The following is an 18,295-nucleotide window of genomic DNA, read 5'->3' as shown; positions in this document are numbered from 1 at the left end:
TCCTACCTTTTTCTTGGAGAAGGTGGTGGATATAGGGTGGGTTGGAGAGTTTTTTCTCAGATCTTTTCCTGGATGAGCTGTTCTCTCTAACTTGACTTTTGTTGCATATGGAATATTTTGGGCCAGATTTTAAATATAATGATTAGCTCTTTCTCTATTGGATTTGAAATCTCACCCTTCTTTCTGCCTAACCAAATCATTTGAAATTATTAGGTAAGTTCATATGCCCAATTTACAATGTGACACTGCATTGTCATAGATATACCTCATCAGCATACCTAATTTCAGTCCCAAAATTACCTACTTTCTACCTACGTTTGGTGTCTCCACACTTTCATGGTTTACAGGTATTTATATCAGAAATGCAGAATCTTGATGCTGAAGTTATAGAGATAGCTGTTTACATTGAAGGAATTAACCCCACATCATTTTAGTTTCCTGCATGAATAATTTGTGTCTCCCCCTCGTTTTGGGTCCTTGTCATCTGCTGTGTTGTACATTTGGTGCCTAAATACCTTTGTGGATCTGGGCATTAGTCTCTGAACTTACGCCTTCCTGAAGTCTGGTGTTACCCGTAATTCAAAAGCAGTAACGCAACATAAACCTCGACCTGAGCCTCCATCCTGACCTTGGCTGTTGTAGGGTTTCCCTGCAGAACCGCCGAGTGCCATTCACCTTCTCTACTGATACAATCACATATCTTTCTCGTATTTTCATCTTCATTCAAATGGTTAATTCCTGTCTAACCTGCAACATCTTGGTGTGAATTCCTTGTCCCATTTCAATTCCACCATGAGTCACCAGCACAGACCCATCTGTATAGATATGGACCAGAGCTGCAGCCTAAGAAAAACAACAGAAAATTGTTAATTCATTAAGGCTGACGCTAATACAAAACCCTTTTAACAAGGGGATGTACCAACAAGTGCAGGGATGGAGTCAGATTTCACTCCCAGAGGGCACAGCAATCAGGGTGTTGTTAAGAGAGTGAGAGAGTCCTCCAGCTGTCTGACAACAGCAAGCTTCTTGCAGTTAGCAATTGAGGATGAGGAGCCATTTAGCGAAGTAGTTTATTGTTAATTGGAGTTCTGCAAGGACTGCAATCATTCATTTCAACAATTATTTTTTATTTTTTTTAACAGTTTTTTTTATCATTGTGAAACTGGGCGACTGAGCCTAGTCATCATCTCACTTCTGTTGTGAAGTATTTTTAGCATTAAACTCCATTTCCCCCTCATTCCCAATCAGAGAAGGAAGCAGTGTCTGATGCTGCGCTGCTGGTCCTTGCGGAAGGTAGGCTGAAATTCAACCCGTGCAGAAAGTCAGCACAAGACCAAGGAACTACTTAAGTCCTATTTAAGCCTTATTTTGAGACCTTAGGTGAAACTTAATGGTGCCTAGTCTTGTACCGATCCTCTGCACAAGGGTGAATTTCCCTCTTTGTGTATGTAACTCACAGCCTCAATGTTCTTTTACTGTAGCCATTGTGGGGTGAATTATCTGAAACTCTCTCAGAGCTTTCAACCTGCAAACTTGCCAACTTGTGACACAAGCAACTGAAATGAGTGAAATGTGAAACACCTGGATTTTGTTGTGCATTGCACTGTAACTCATAGATTAGAATATTTTGGGGTTGTTTAAGAATATCAAACCTATTGTGAAGGATATTTTGTGACCATGTAATTTACATAAAGCAAAACTACAAAAAATCAGACATTTACATCACATGCAGCTATAAGGAACCCCACAAAAATCATCAGCAGGGTTTGAACCTTCAGATCCCCAGCACAAGCCTCTACTGCTTCAGCTACAGATGTAGCTATTATGCTTATTGTGGGCAAGCCACCGGAAGCAGCAAGATACACATTTTGCTAGTGAGTTACACAATTATTTGCTCGACAGCAGTAGAATGCTGGAATCAGGAATCCACAGTTCTACTCCTGGTTATGGGAGGAGAGTGTTGTTGAGTGGTTATAGCAGTGGTTACAGAGAGGACAGCAAGTTACATAGATCTGGCACATTCCTTCTGAAAGGAATTGGTGATGAGACTTGGGTCTATCATATTAGATACCCAGGTGTGTCTCTCTCTGCTCCTTCCCCTTTCCTTGACAGCTGTGCTCCCTCTTATACTTTAAGAATGCTGGAGCTCTTACGTCTTTAAGGCAGCACTTCCAAAGCTTACCTGATGGTACCGTGTAGCATTAAATCCAACTGAAAACTTCATAGGAATAATGGCAATCCCTTTTTTCTTCCAGTAATTTTGCTTGTTAAATTCTTCCACAGCTGTTTTCCTGCTGTAGTATTCAGATTTCTCCATACATTCTTTCCAACATTTCACCAGGTTTGTTGCATCGAGCTCTTCTTTGAAGGGAGTTAGATTAACTCCTTTGTACATGTTTATCTCCCTGATCTGAAAAAGAAGGTGAATAAGCTGATACAAAATATTTATGTAGTGCCAAAAGTGTACACAGCACTTTACAAATATAATGACACATTTCCTGTCCTAAAGAACTGGTAATCGAAGTGCCTGATTCTGTCAGCCTTACTCACACCAAGTAGTACTTATGTACCGGAGTAGTCTCAATGGGAGTACTCAGATGTGTACGTACTACTCAGTGTAAGTAAGGCTTGCAGTATCAGGCCAAACACATGACAACAGCCCTGGGGAGGATGAGAGTATTATTAATGATGAGAGAAAAGGAGGAGAGGCTGCTTGAAGAGGGGAGTTGAAGGAAGAAGGAGAAGTCTCATGGCAGAGAAATAGATTGTCATAAGTGTAGGATGCAGCTATATAGGAAGCACAAAGCTGAGAGCAGGAAAAGGAAGCAAAGGGTGGAGCAAGGCCTGGGAGCTGGGAAGGGCATAGGCAGTGGGATAGGGAAATGAGAGTAGAAACATAGGGTGGGGTAAGGTTGTGTGGGCCTTGTAGGTGAGGCCAAAAAGCTTGCATGGGATGTGGTAAAGGACATAAAGTCAATGGGGGGAAGAAGTAGGGAGAAGAGAGGGTTACTCACCTTCGAGATGTGTGTCCCTGTGGGTGCTCCACTTCAGGTGTCAGTGCATCCCGGCGCCGTTGACTGGAGATTTTCAGTAGCAGTGCTCAGTCGGGACGCACGTGCGCAGTAGCCATCTTGCAGTACTGTTGGAGTCTCATCTAGCGTGCACATGGCCTGCCCCCTTCAGTTCCTTCTCTACCATAGAGTGCTTGTATCGAACGCCAAAGTAGAGGGGAGGAGGGTGGGTAGTGGAGCACCCACAGGGGGACACATCTCGAAGAACCTCCGTTACTGCACAAGGTGAGTAACACTCTCTTCTTCTTCAAGTGCTGTCCCTGTGGGTGCTCCACTTCAGGTGATTGTAGAGTAGTGTCCACGATAGTTGGGGGCAGTGATGAGCTGCCAAAATCTTAGAAACCGGTTCCCTACCGGGTCTTCGGAGGCATGGCTCCGGCGGATGAAGGACCCGCCGCCGAAGACCCGGTAGGGAACCGCCCGGTGAGTACATCCCCCCCCCCCCATCCGACCCCCACCCATGTCCTGCCCCCGACTGCCCCCTCAGAAACCGCAACCCATCAACCCTCCCCCCCCGCTCCTTGTCCCCTGACCACTCCTTCCCAAGATCCCCCACCCTAACTGCCCCCCAGGACCCCACCCCCTACCCAACTTGCCCTGCTCCCTGTCCCCAGAGTCGGGGCCGGGGCTGGGGCTGGGGCCGGGCCTGAGTCGCGCCGCCCGGCCAGAATCGGGGCCGGAGCCGCGCCACAGGGCCGGAGCTGCTCGTCCGGGACTGGGGCGCTCGGCCGGGGCCGGGCCGGAGCCGCAGCCGGAGCCGCGGGGCTGGGCTGGAGGGAGCCGCTCAGCCGGAGGGAGCCGCTCGGCTGGAGCCGGACTGGGCCGCGCCGCGCCTCCCTGGAGCCCTTCTCGCGCCCTCCCCCCCCCCCCAGCTTACCTGCCGCTGCTTCTTTCCAGGCTTCCCGCGCGAACATCTGATGCGCGGGAAGCAGGGGAGGGGGAGGAGAAGGGGGGCGGAGCGTTCAGGGGAGGAGGGGGAGGTGAGCTGGAGCTGGGGGCGGGGCGGACACCTGCCGGAGTTTTACCAGTTGTTAAATTTAAAAGCCCTTTTAGAACCAGTTGTCCCTCACCACTGGTTGGGGGGACTTTGGAATTGTATGCATAGTGGAGGAGAGGACCGTTACACCGAGTATGGCATCAGCTTGTGCGTCTTGCGTAATTGTGTAGTGGTTAATGAAAGTATGTTCTGAGGCCCATGTAGTAACTCTCTGCAGATCTCTGAGATGGGTACATTGTTCAGAAAATCTATGGATGCTGCCATGGATCGGGTAGAATGGGATCTGATCCCCATTGGTGGCTATGTCTTATTTGTTTGATAACATAAGCAGATGCAGCCCGAGATCCACTTAGATAGTCTCTGCGTAGATATAGCAAAGCCCTTGGATCATGTTGTTGAGACGAAGAGTCCCGGGGATTTGTGGAAAGATTTAGTTCTATCCAGGTAAAATGCTATTGCACGTCGACCATCTAGAGCGTTTAACATGGTCTCCTGTGTTCTTCCGTGTGGTTTGGGATAGAATGTGGGGAGATGAATAGGTCGGTTGATATGGAAGGGTGAAGCTATTTTTGGGAAGAATTTGGGGTGAGGTTGCAACGTGATCCGGTCTTTAAAGAAGACAGTATATGGTGGATTAGCCATAAGAGCACCTATCTCACTCACTCATCTAGCAACCAAGTGTGCCACCTTCTTTGAGAGGTGCTGCAAGGAGCAAGTGGCCAGCGGTTCAAAGGGTGGTCTAGTAAGGCCTTTGAGAACTAGGTTTAGGTCCCAAGTGGGCATGGGTTGGCGTACTTCTGGGAAGAGATTCTGTACGCCAGTGAGAAACCGTTTGGTGGTCAGGTGTGCAAATACTGAGAATCCATCCATTTTATGATGGAAAGCGGTGTTCACTGCGAGATGTACTTTATAGAGCTCGTGGCTAGTCCTGAGTTCTTTAGCTCTAAGAGGTATTCTAGCACTAGTGACAGTGATATCGTGTTGGGAGTGATTTGTTTGTTCTGACTCCAGATGGAGAATCTTTTCCATTTTTGCAGGTAAGTATTGCGTGTGGACATACGTCTGCTGTTCAATAACACATTTGACTTGTTCCAAACAGGTTAATTCGTGTTGTTGGAACCATGAAGGAACCATACTTTCAGATGGAGTTTCTCCAGGTTTGGATGGAGGATCTGACCTTTGGCTTATGAGAGGAGATTTGGTCTCAATGGGAGAGTTCATGGAGCGCAAACTGTCATGTACCAGGTCTGTCTGGACCACACTAGGGCTATCAGTATGATTTTGGCATTGTCGTTCTGTATCTTGTGCAGGACACTGGGGATTAGTGGGATTGGTGGGAATGCATATAGGAGCGCTGTGTCCCATGTGAGGAAAAAAACGTCCCTTAAGGATTGAGGTCCTAATCCCACTCTTCAACAGAATAATGGACATTTGTGATTCTGAGATGTAATGAATAGGTCGATGGTGGGAAACCCCCATTGTTGAAATATATTTTGTAGGACTGTGGAATTCATTTCCCATTCATGTTCCTGTGAGAACCATCTGCTTAGAGTGTCCGCTGTGGTATTTTGACATCCGGGAAGGTAGGAGGATGAGATGTCGATGTGGTGATGAATACACCAGTTCCATAGTTTTATGGCCTCGGTACATAGGGAGTGGGATCGCGCTCCCCCTTGTCAGTTGATGTAGAACATATTGTCTGTCATCACCCATACAATCTCGTTCTTTATGAGTGGAAGGAAATGGAGGCAGGCTCCGTACCTCTCTGAGTTCCAATAAGTTGACGTGGAAATCTGTCTCCGCTAGTGACCATCTGCCTTGGATTGTATGATGATCGAGGTGTGCGCCCCAACCTATCAAGGAGGCATCTGTTGTGATCATAATTGAGGGTGGTTCTTGATAAAAGGGGATCCCTGAGCAGAGATTCTCCTGCTTTGCCCACCAAAGGGCACTGCCCAAACTGTAAACCCTGTATATAATGGAAACTACTTCAAGTCAGGGGGAGCTGAAGCACCCCCAGCACCCCTAGTTCCAGCATGTATGCTCGGGAGGTGGTGTTACGGTCTTGTTCAGGCTGTGTTTGATGGGTTTGTATACTGAACTCAGCCAACCTTGGATACAGCTCATGTGTAGTCTTGCATGCTTTACCACAAATGTGGTGGCTGCCATGTGTCCTAACAGCTGTAGACAGATTCTTGCTGTGGTTCGTGGACTGGTGTAAACTGTCTCTATGAGATTTTTTATTGCTAGAAATCTGGTCCGCGGTAGAGACACTCTGGCTTGAACTGAATCAGGGTGTGCTCCAATGAAGTCTAGTTGTTGTGTGGGTATCAATGTCGACTTTTGTATGTTCAATTGCAGCCCTAGGGTTTGGAAGAGGGCAGTAGTCCATTGGGGTGATTACTGTCGTCACTATCCGATTGGGGTCTTTCAGATGGCAGTTGTATAGGTACGGGAAAAACATGATCCCTTGCTTTCGCAGGTGCACAGTGACAACTGCAAGGGTTTTGGAGAAGACCCTCGGTGCGGTGAACAGTCCGAATGGAAGCAACCTGTATTGGTAGTGCTCGTGTCCTACTGTCTATCAGAAGAATAGTCTGTGAATTGGGTGAATGGTAATGTGGAAATATACATCTTGTAGGCCTAGGGCTGAAAACCAGTCCCCCTGTTCCACCACTGGGATTATCATGCTTAATGTGACTATCTTGAATTTCTGGGAGCAAACAAACTTGTTGAGTTTTCATAGGTCTAGTATGGGTTGCCATCATCCATTTTTCTTTTGGGTCAGAAAATTGTGGGAATAGAAGCCCTTTTCTCTGTATTGCATAGGCACTGTTTCCAGGGCACCTACTTGCAGCAGATGATGTACTTCTTGCCTTAATAGGTGCTTGTGAGAAGGGTTCCTGAAGAGGGACCAGGAAAGGGGTACGGTAGATGGGCAAGAAATAAAGGGGATGGCATAGCCCGATCGCATGATCTCTAGGATCCAGCAGTCCTTCATGATGGACTCCCACGCTTGGTAAAAAGGTCTCAGTCAATGGCCAAATGGGCAAAGTGGCATTGTCTTGAGGGGAAGGTCGCTCAGACCCTTGACCAACTGTTCAAAACTGTTGCTTAGTAGATGGTGGCTGTGATACTGTTGATTGGGGTTGAGCTGGTTGGCATCATTGTGTTCTGTTTCTCTGTCTGTTGTCATACGGTCTAGTATTCTGGAGACTAAATAGTGTGCCTTTAGAATGGTGGTAAGGTTGGTAGAGCTTTCTTTTAGCAGGTGGTGTGTAAATGCCCAGCGTGCAGAGTGTCACGTGTAAGTCTTTCATGGAGTGCAGCACCTCACTGGTCTTCGATGAGAATAGTTTGTCTTTGTCGAAGGGGAGGTCTTCCATATTGAGTTGCAGTTCGTTTGGGATGCCGGAAGACAGGAGCCATGAGGCTCTGCGCATTACGATTGCTGTGGCTGTGGTACGCGCTGCCATATCAGCAATGTCCAGGGAAGCCTGTAAGGCAGTCCTGGCCACCAATTGCCCGTTAGTGAGTAAGTTCTTAAATGCATCCGAAGAAGTGGGTATTCACCCACAAAAGCTCATGCTCCAATACGTCTGTTAGTCTATAAGATGCCACAGGACTCTTTGCTGCTTTTTATTAAATTATGTTCGCTTGTCCTCAGGAAGGTCATTTGTGAACTCAAATAGCTTCTCATAGGTGTCATGGTCATACTTTGTCAAGTATGCAGTTAGCGACCCTAAATTGCAACGTGGATGAGGTGTAGTCCTTCCTTCCTAGGAGGTCCAGTCGTTTGTGGTCCTTACCATGAGGTGTGGATTTATAGTGAGGCTGTTTGGATCGATGGTTTGTTGCCTCTACCAGCAGTGAGTTTGGTGACAGGTGAGAAAAGAGGAAGTCCATCCCTTTGGCCGGCACATAATATTTTCTATAGGCCCTTTTGCATGTATGTGGGATGGTGGCTGGTGTCTGCCACAGTGTTTCAGCTGGTTCCAGAATGGTGTCTTTTATCAATAGTACAATTTTTGAGGAGGATGAGGTTTGTAAAATTTGGAGCAATTTATGCTGATTTTCTTGGACTTCTTCTAATGGTATGTCCTGGCTCAGCACAATTCTCTTAAACAGTTATTTAAACTGTTTAAAACAGTTAGCCATTGTAGATGGAGGTGGCATAATGGCCTCGTCAGGAGGTGAAAAAGAATTGTGAGGTGGTGACACGTTTTCCAGACCTCTGTTGTATCCTCTGGGGCTATGGATGTTGTAGCCACTGGGGAAAGTGGAGGAGACCTAAGTTTGCCTCTGGATGGCGATGAGGTTCTGGCATAGTGGGCTCTATATGCTGCCCACAGGTCCCATGGTGGCCACTGCATGGGAAACGCCATGGGGGGACACATCCATGGTTGTCCATACCAGGGACGTGTGGGCTGTCTATGATGACTTTTGGTCCTCAGTATTCCTCCAATTGGCCTATGTTGAGTAGGAGAGGAGTGTTGTGGGGTGATGACCCCTTCATCTTGGTCCTTAGCCTCGCTGTTGCATGGTACCAATGGTGCCTTGGGAAAAGTGGGCTGCATGGTGATGCTTTTTGGGGGAGATCTATTGGTGCCGAGAAGTGGTGATTGGGGCACCGAAGATACCGATATATCCTTCTGTGTTAGGAATTGCTGCGGTGCCCATGGAGGCAGTGCCAAGGCTATTGTAGGAGCTGAATAGTGCGCCGCCACATTGTGGCTCACCTTTGTCGGTGCCGGTGGATCCATCGTGGTGATATCAGTTGGTGCCAACAGAGGAGGCGGTGCTGACGGAGGAGGCAGTACCGATAAGTCGGTGATGCCGAGGTTGTTGTCAGGGTCAATGGTGGTGGCATGCTCAGTGCCAGATCCGCTTCCTGTGCCGGCGTAGTTGGTGCCGTGGAGGAGGCATGGCTATGCCTATGTCTTGATTCAGTTACTTGTGCTTTGGGCTCAGCAGTACGGCCCGTGCCGGAGGTGCCAGGTGAGTTGTAAGAGCTGACTCGAGAGGTGGTTGGAACCGAAGGTAACGACCTAGCAGGGGACCGTTTCTTTTTGTGCAGTTTCCTCTGCGGAGAGGTTGATGCTCGCTTCCTCTTTTCTTTAGAGGACTCAGCTGTGCTCTTCGTCGGTTCTGAACTGGTCGGAGAGCCATTAGATAGGGGCTTTTGCTGGCCCATGTCAGGGCTCAGTTGTAGCAATTTCTCCATTAGGATCATCTTGAGGCGGAGGTCCCTGTCATGCCAGGCTCTCGCTTTCAGGTTGTTACAGTCAACGCACTTTTGGGGTATGTGTGATTCTCCGAGACATCTCACCCAGAGCGAGGGTCGATCAGATCTTGGCATCTCTTCTCGGCAAGAGCCGCATCTTTTAAAGCCTGGGGAACCAGGCATGTCTCAGAGAGTGCTCCAAAAGGAGCAAGGAGCGGGAGGATACAAATATAATTTTTTTTTAACAAGTTAACTACTAACTATGGTAAGAACTATAACTAACTTATCTAAAGTATCTAACTAATATTTCTCTTTTTTCTATCTACAGGGGAAGAAGCTGCCGCACTGCCCCAAGCTCTGTCTACAGCTGAGGATGGTTGAGAAGGAACTGAAAGGGCCGGGCGCATGCTAGATGAGACTCCAATGCTGCCACGAGACGGCTACTGCGTATGCATATCACGACCAAGCACTGATACCAAAAATCTCTGATCAACGGTGCTGGGACGCACCAACACCTGAAGTGGAGCACCCACAGGGACAACACTTGAAGAAGAAGGCAACATTGTTGGAGTCCTGGGAAAGGAAAATTACATTAGCAGCCATACTTTCCACAGACTAGAGGCGGGGTGCAGGCCAGACAGGAGGAGGGCATGCTAATCAAGGCAAGAGGTGACCAGGGCATGGACAATGACTTTAGTAGTGGGTACCAGGAGGAAAGGGTAGATATTGGTGATATCAAAGTAAGAGAGGGAAAGGGAATTAGTGAGAATCTAGATATGAGGGGACAAGTTAAGAGAAGAGTCAGTTTGATACTAAGATTACAGGACCAGGTGACTGGAGTTGTTGGTGAAGACAAAGAATAGAGATGGGGGAGGAGGGTTAGTAGGAATGATGAGAAGTCCAGTTGGAGTTACAGGCAACAGCCAGATGTTCAGGAGGAGATGTCAGATAGGCAACTAGAGACACCTGATGGGATGGAGAGGGCAGAGACTCTATTATAGTGATTGGAGCTGACCACAGCGGGTTGAGACTTCAAATTGAAGAAATAAACTTCCATTGACAGATTCTGTCACTGTATAGTGTATTACTCCATGAACAGTCCCACTGATATCAATAAATACTATTACTATTTATTTACTAATACTATTTAGCACAAGTAAAGGTGACAGGATCTGGCACAATATGAACTACTTCAATAGAAAGAGCTTGTGAAGGTCTAGCTCCCCATATTTTTGCCATAGGAGTTTTGCCTTTGACTTGGGAGCAGGAGTAGAAGCAGAAGCAGACCCCTGTTATGTCTCATTTTATTTGTTAAACTCAGTTCATTTACCTTCTCAGGCGGCAAGCCAGTTCGGGTTGCCACTGTCACTATCCAGGATTCTGTAAACAAACCCGCTTGTGGAAAGCCAAATCCTCGGAACGCTGTGTTTGATGGCAAATTAGTCTTGCAGGCACGTCCCCGGACTCGGAGGTTAGGGAGCTTGTAAGCATTATCCGTTTTTAGCACAACATACTCAATTACCTGTAGTAGGAGAGATTATCCCTGTTAAAGTGGTTTCTTTGCCTTTGGAATTACAGTGAAACCTGTGTTAGGAAACCACACAAGGAACTGACACAATTTGGTTGCTTAAAGGTGGAGCAGAGTTATATTCAGGGGGCCTGATTATTCTGCTGCTGCTTACAGTAAATCAAGAGTAACTCTCTTGAAGTCAGTGGAGTGACATTAGTGTAAAACAAGCGTGCGTGAGGGAAGAATCAGCCCAGACTGTAAGGTGGTTTAAGCAACTAGGAAGTTACGTAACAGGCATGGGGTCTTGGGCAGGTTTCACTATAATCACAAATTTGTACTTCCTATGTTCTTTAAACTTGACAGGAGACAGAGGCCTTGGGGGGCTCCTGAAACAAAAATCCATGCCACAGATGCATTTCCGCTGCAATCAGAAAGTCGTACTTAACAAAAATAGACTCTTACCATATATGTCTGTTCAGAACATTTTCCTTCTGTTTTGTGGCTAGTGAAGTTACCACCAGATTAGAAGAACTTACCAGTTCAGACTCATCTAGAGTACATCCAGCATTAATGTAGGACTCAATATCTGCAGCTGTGATTCTACCATCATTTGTAAATCCTACCTGTAACATTGTAACCAACACATTAGAGGTCTTTTCAGTCATTTATGACAACTTGCTCTTTGTAACTAAACCAACCTGCATACAAGTTAAACATGATGCTCAGACTTCTGAACTAGAACTTGGCAAAATATTTCAGACATATAGTGTATTTGCTGAAAATGCAGTTTCAGGTTGTCAGAAACTATTTGTGAATTCTATACAAATTTGCCATATAGTTTAGGCCAAAATAATAAACTTTTGGGTTAGATTTGCAAGGGGATGTAGGCATCATTCACAAAACTGAGGAGAAGGAGCTGGTCTCCCTTATACATAGTAGTTAGAGCACTTACCTGGTATGTGGGAGACCAGGCTAAAGTCCTCACATTTGGAGCAGGGACTTTAGCTTGCGTCTCCCACATTGCAGGTGACTGCTCATAGCCACTGGGCTATGGGGCATTCTTGGGTGGGGCTTTCTCAATCTCTCCTGCTGAAGTTGTTCCACTTTGTACAAATAGTTAAATAGTCATTGGAGCAAGGCCTGGAAACTGAGGGTTCCCTTTCCCAGGTGAGTGAGTGACCTGACCACCAGGCTATAGAGTCATTCTCACTCTCTTTATCAGGCCCAATGAATAAAAGCATAGATCTCCAGCTGTTTGAAAACCAATCTTGACCTTCATAGGAAGATGCTGGCCAAAGGGGAAGAATTTGGCTCATGATCAAGGCTCTTTATTACTCAGCACATGTCTAGATCTTTGTTTTTCTTGATCATGCACTTGTCTGCAGCATAGGAGCTACCTTTCCCCATTGTGACAGCCTGATGAAAACTGGGGGGGGGGGGGGGTGGATTTAGATAGCCTGAGAAGCCTGTGGCTATGGCTACATTATGAGCGAGGGGCATGATTCTCAGCTCATGTGCTGACCCGTGTGCTAGCTTAATGACAGCGAGTGTGAGTATAAATAGTAGTGTAGTCGTGGTAGCACAGGCAGTGGCAGCACAGCTTAGCCATGCTGAGTACAAACCTGCCTGAATGCTGTCAGAATGTACTTGCCAGTGCAGCTGCCTGTGGCTACACTACTATTTATACTCTTTGAAAGCTAGTGTGAGAATCACACCCCAAGCTCATATTATAGATGTAGCCTCTTTCAGTGTTCATTTATAATGTTCCTGTTCAATATCATTGTTTTAACCTCCTGGGAACCATAGGTTTTGGAGGTGAAGCTGTAATAATTATATTATTGATAATGAAATACACCTACAAAGATGGATACTACATTCTTGGGAAGGCAGAACACATGCCCAGTCATAAATATATGAGTATGTTTTGGCAAGTGGCAGCAAGAATACCCTATTATAGATTCTCTACTCTGATGAGTGAGGACCTATGAAAGGAAATTGCCTTTGGAGCAACTGTAGTTCTCTCAAGTTAGAATCCTCCACATGGGCCCTGATCCTGCAGTCCTTATTGAGGCAAAGGTCCCATTGACTTAATGGAAACTTTGCTTGTATAAGGACAGGAGGATTGGGTCCATATTCCCTTTAATGAAAGAGAGTATCAATCTATTGAAACACTTGAGCTTTTTTTTTTCTTATTTAAAAGCTCTGAACAGGTGAGACAGGTAGATTTTATCTGCACCATTTTCTTTACACAAAGATGTTTAATATGTGAATTCATTTTTATGGGCTTGTCTCTGAGTTCCCAATGCACCCCAAGTGCCCTGTGGAGTCAGCAGGAGTTTGGTGTGCACCAAGATTGCAGAACTGGTCCTCAAGTCCTTACTACTATCCTGTTTTATAGTTAAAAGCTCATGGCTAAGGAGTATCTTTTAAACAAACCAAAAAGAAACAAGAGGAACTAACATGACATTGACCAGACACTATCCTGATTATTTTGCTTATATATTGCATCCATTTCTTCCAGCTCTTGCCTCTCTTTCTATTTAGATTGCAAGCTCTTGGGGGAAGAGAGCATGTTTCTTTATATGTTTATACAGCACAGACTACAGTGGGACCCCAATCCTGGCTGGATCCTTGGAAACTACTGCAATATAAATATAATGCTACAATTAATAATACAAGCAAACACTGCATATATTTTGCATAAAGACCTCTGAGAAGTATTCAGCCCATTCAAGTTTATTCTTGCTCTGTATTCATTCCTCTTCTTTGAATCATTTTTGTAGCCACTGATTTTATAGTTAGTTTACAGAAATAATATTTAAGAGAGAACAATCAAATTAAAAACCCAAATCTAAACCGATGAAGGACCAGATCCTCAACTGGTGTCAATTGCTGTAGCTCCATCAGCTTCAGTGAAGCGATGCCAATTTACACCAGCTGAGGATCTTGTGCTAGATATTTCAGTGAGCTATTTCCCCCTCCCACTTACTTTATATTTTCCAAAGAAAGGGTGTCGGCCTCCAGTGATTAGCATATCCTCATCTCGCTCTAGGGTAAAGCGGATTGGACGCCCAGTCCTAAACCAGACACAAAAGACTCACTTTTATCAGCTCCACAGTGCCCATTACCAGGAAGATAAAGTTATTGGGCCAAATTCTTCCCAGTGTGACCTTAGTGAGGCCAGAGATGAACTGGCCCACTATGCTTCTCAAGAGCTCATTAACCTCACATTAACTGTCCACTACTGTGTGGGTCTATTTTAGGCTCATCCAGGAAGGAAAAGGAAGATTTTAACTTTTGTTCATAGAAGCAAACATGGGGGAACATCCTGTCACCTGCTTCTGTTTAGCCAGGGCCGGCTCCAGGCACCAGGCAACCAAGCACATGCTTGGGGCGGCACCTGGTAAGGGGCGGCGGGGGGAGCGCGGAGCGGTATTCCGCGGGGGGGGAGCGCTCCGGCGGCGCGGTGTTAGGTGGGGGGGGCGGGCTCTGGCGGCGTGGCACTCGGCGGGGGGGCGGCGCGGGCTCAGCGCTCGGGGGGGGGGTTCCGGCGGCGCTCGGCGGGGGGCGGGGGCGGGCTCCGGCGGCGCGGCGCTCGGCAAGGGGCAGGGGCGGGCTCCGGCGGCGCGGCGCTCGGCGGGGGGGCGGCGCGGGGCGCGGCGCTCGGGGGGGGTTCCGGTGGCGCAGCTCGGCGGGGGGGGCTCGGGAGGCGGCGCTTTTTTTTGCTGCTTGGGGCAGCAAAAAAGTTAGAGCCGGCCCTGTGTTTAGCCTCCCGACTTCACCCTTTTACGCCCTGTGAGCAGTAGAGTCCAGTTCCTTTGAGGCACTCTCCATCCCTACAAAGTAAGGTTTGGGAGGAGGAGCAGTGGCAGGCCATGGCATGAGGCTATGGGATCCACCCCTGTACAAATCAGCCAGCTACTGACCCTTGTGCTCTGTGATGTAGTGGGGACGGATTCCCTCCCTTTTCTTCTCTGTGGAGCCCCCTTGTGCTGAGCCCTGCTACTCAGGGTTGGTCTGGGGGACTAGGTGGGAGATTTGGCCCATAAACATCAGCAAATTTCTTAACTCTTGAATGAACAAGAAAAAAAACAGACCTTTATCCTGTTATGCCCCAACATTAGTGTGCTAAAGAATGTCCAATCCCTCTTTAATCTTCAACCACCACTACAGACCCTAGCGGAATAAGATGCACAGTACTTGTTTAACAACTTGACTACAGCTGAACTTCCAGCCATGTCCAGGTAGGCCATACCTGCTATGCTGTTGGATAGACCAGGTGTGGTCTCCTGACTTGAATGGAGATTCAGTGGGCAACGGCAGCACAATGAACTATGAAGCACATTATCCTGGCACAATAGGTGTGGCACAAAACCAACAGTGAAAGGGTTATTGTGGTCTTGTTTCCTTAGGTGGGCTCCCTATGCTCAATGCAGCACTTTTGGAGGGGGAGCTGTAAGTATTATGATTGATACTGAAATACACCTACAAAGATGGATACTACATTCTTGGGAAGGCAGAACACATGTCCAGTCATAAATATATGAGTATGTTTTGAAGCGTGGCAGCAAGGATACCCTATTACAAATACAGGGGAAATCACTCAACAACAAATGGATGCGAGCAAATTGCACCATGTCCAAATTCTGCCTTACTTTATACCACAGTAAATCTGGATTAACTCCATCTAATTTGGTGGAGTTACTCCAGGGTTAGAATGATGTAACTGAGATCAGAGTCTAGTCCTAGCTGGTGATGTCCATCTAACTTTTCTAGTTGCATAAATGCCCAGTTAATCCATGTGTGGCTGTATTATAAACAGTAACTCCTCACTTAACGTTGTAGTTATGTTCCTGAAAAATGCGACTTTAAGTGAAACGATGTTAAGCGAATCCAATTTCCCCATAAGAATTAATGTAAATGGGGGGGTTAGGGTCCAGGGAAATTTTTTTTTGCCAGACAAAAGGCATTATATACATTTTAAACAATTTTAAAAAAGCAATTTAATACAGGTATAAGTTTTAAACAAACAATTTAATACTACAATCATCACTGCTGAGTATGAAGCTTGGTTGAGGTGGTGGAGTCAGAGAGTGGAAGAGGATGGATTGTCCGTCTGCTCGTCTTGCTGTTCTTGCAAGCACAGGCACTGACTTTGCCGGGGGCAGGGGGCTCAACCCTCGGCCCATCCACTCCACCCCTTCCCCTAGCCCCCACCCTTGACCCGCCTCTTCTCCCCCCCACCTCCTCCCCCTTTACTTCACACACCGCGTCCTCGCTCCTCCCTCCCCTCCGTTCTGAATGCTGCAAGCCAGCTGACTGCCACGGGCAGGAGGGAGGGGAGGGAGGGGGGAGGTGCTCCGAGTCCTCATTCCTCCCCCCTCCCTCCTGCCCGGGGCAATCAGCTGGCTTGCGTCGTTTGGGAGGGGGGAGGAGCGAGGACTTGGCGTGCAGGCTCCCCTTTCCCTCCCCCTCTGTCTCCTGCCTGCGGCAATCAGCTGGTTTGCAGTGTTCAGGAGGCAGGGGAGGGAAGGGGGAGTGTGCGTGCTGAGTCCTCGCTCCTCCCCCCCTCCCTTCTAAATGCCGCAAGCCAGCTGATTGCCACGGGCAGGAGGAGGGGGAAGGCGCTGATCCGTGGGGTCTGCCGGCGGGCGGGAAGTGCTGTGGGGAGGAGGGGGGCGTAGGGAGGCTGACAGCTGTGGAGAAAGCAGGCAGCCAAACAATGTAATAGTGGAGCATTGCACAACTTTAAATGAGCATGTTCCCTAATTGATCAGCAACGTAACAACAAAACAACGTTAACTGGAACGACTGTAAGTGAGGAGTTACTGTAGATAGAATGGGTAGTCGCCTGCGACAAAATGTTGTGTACATATTTCTGCTGGTGACTACAAGCGGGTAGAGATGGACATTTGGTAGTGTGCCTTGAGGAGCAGAACCCCTGAAGCTGGTCAATAAAAACCGAATCCAGCGTACAAAGCACTTGCATCAAAGATCTAAGGTAGAATTCACACCACCCTCCCTGAACAACACCTGAATGAATGGGCTTTGTATCCACATACGGTGATCCTTCATGAGAGCCACTGCCCGAAGAACTCCGTACAGGCCTTCTGCCACAGGGGGATTGCACTGAGACTAGTCAGAGGGTAAGGCTGCACTGCCCGCTGCACTGAGACTAGTCAGAGGGTAAGGCTGCACTGCCCGCTGCACTGAGACTAGTCAGAGGGTAAGGCTGCACTGCCCGCTGCACTGAGACTAGTCAGAGGGTAAGGCTGCACTGCCCGCTGCACTGAGACTAGTCAGAGGGTAAGGCTGCACTGCCCGCTGCACTGAGACTAGTCAGAGGGTAAGGCTGCACTGCCCGCTGCACTGAGACTAGTCAGAGGGTAAGGCAAAGTGAAGTGTGTTCAGGCTGATCATGTCATCAGTGTTCGTGTCAGAGGTTCCCTTACAATTCTTTCTAGTAATTTTAATTTGTTTCAGTAAAACCACTGAAAAAAACCCCTAACACTTACTTGTTTGCTGCCACTGCTGCAACTACAGCAAAAATTGTAGGCTTTGTAACCTTCCCTCCAAAAGCTCCACCAACGCGTTTTGTGTGGCACATGATCTTACTGGACTGGACATCTAAAGCCAAAGCCACGAATTCCTATGAACGTGAATTGCTTGGATTTTATACAGGCTATTTACCAAAAGCTATAATAAAAATGCTTAGGCTCCCACAACTACCAATACATAAAAGAAAGAAACAAACAGGGCCAGATTCTCATCTACGTGCTACTAGTGCAAACCTGATATAGTTCCGCATAAGATAATGGAGTTACTCCGGATTCACACTGACAGAAATGAGAGCAGAATCTGGTCCTTTTAGAGGAGCAGAAGCTGAACAATAGCTCTGGAAAATACACTTTGCTAATTTTAGGGCAAACGTTGATACTCTCTATCTAGAAGTACAAGACCCATCTGCCGCTGAATACAGTGCATCCACCAAGCTAACCAGCTGCATGGAAAAGATTGACTGTTTATGCTATAGAATACAGAGCAGCTGTAATATTGCTCTTATTTTACAGTGTGAATACAGGCACAGTGCCTAATCCTGAGAATCTTTACTCAGATGAACGCCAAAGGTATTTTGTCCAAATGAGGAGACCAGGATCAGGCTCTTCAAGCTGAATTGCAAAGCTCTAAAAGTAAATGAATAAATAAACACAAAACTGCTTAACAGCTCAGATCAGTAAGGGGAGATCCTAGCCTCACTGATGTCAATAGGCGTTTGGTCACTGATTTCACGGGGACCAGCCTCTACTGCTGTCTACTGAGTAAGGCTTTAAAATACATTTCTTCATAGAACAAGAAAGGTTACATACTGTAACTGTGGTGCTTTGAGATGCGCTGCAGATGTGTATTCCACTTAGGTGTGCGCATGCCTAGCGCACCGGAGCTGGAGAAATTTGCCTAGCAGTACCTGATCAGATCTCACAATGCTCTTTAAT

General features: G+C 47.1%; 1 protein-coding gene across 1 annotated transcript in view; it reads right to left on the bottom strand.

Annotated features, from left to right (window-relative positions):
* LOC135885414 (aldehyde oxidase 2-like) overlaps positions 1 to 18,295 on the bottom strand; it is a 92,006-nt gene that overhangs the window by 19,950 nt on the left and 53,761 nt on the right. Inside the window, exons 23-28 of the mRNA XM_065413095.1 lie at positions 17,318 to 17,451; positions 13,792 to 13,879; positions 11,339 to 11,425; positions 10,623 to 10,814; positions 2,183 to 2,410; positions 748 to 843 (exon numbers count right to left, since the gene is read on the bottom strand). Of these exons, the coding sequence (XP_065269167.1) occupies positions 748 to 843; positions 2,183 to 2,410; positions 10,623 to 10,814; positions 11,339 to 11,425; positions 13,792 to 13,879; positions 17,318 to 17,451 (825 nt within the window). The remainder of the gene's footprint in view (positions 1 to 747; positions 844 to 2,182; positions 2,411 to 10,622; positions 10,815 to 11,338; positions 11,426 to 13,791; positions 13,880 to 17,317; positions 17,452 to 18,295) is intronic.

This window comes from Emys orbicularis, chromosome 11, assembly GCF_028017835.1.
Source record: "Emys orbicularis isolate rEmyOrb1 chromosome 11, rEmyOrb1.hap1, whole genome shotgun sequence".
NCBI lineage: Eukaryota > Metazoa > Chordata > Testudines > Emydidae > Emys > Emys orbicularis.
This window is presented reverse-complemented; position numbering and strand designations above follow the sequence as displayed.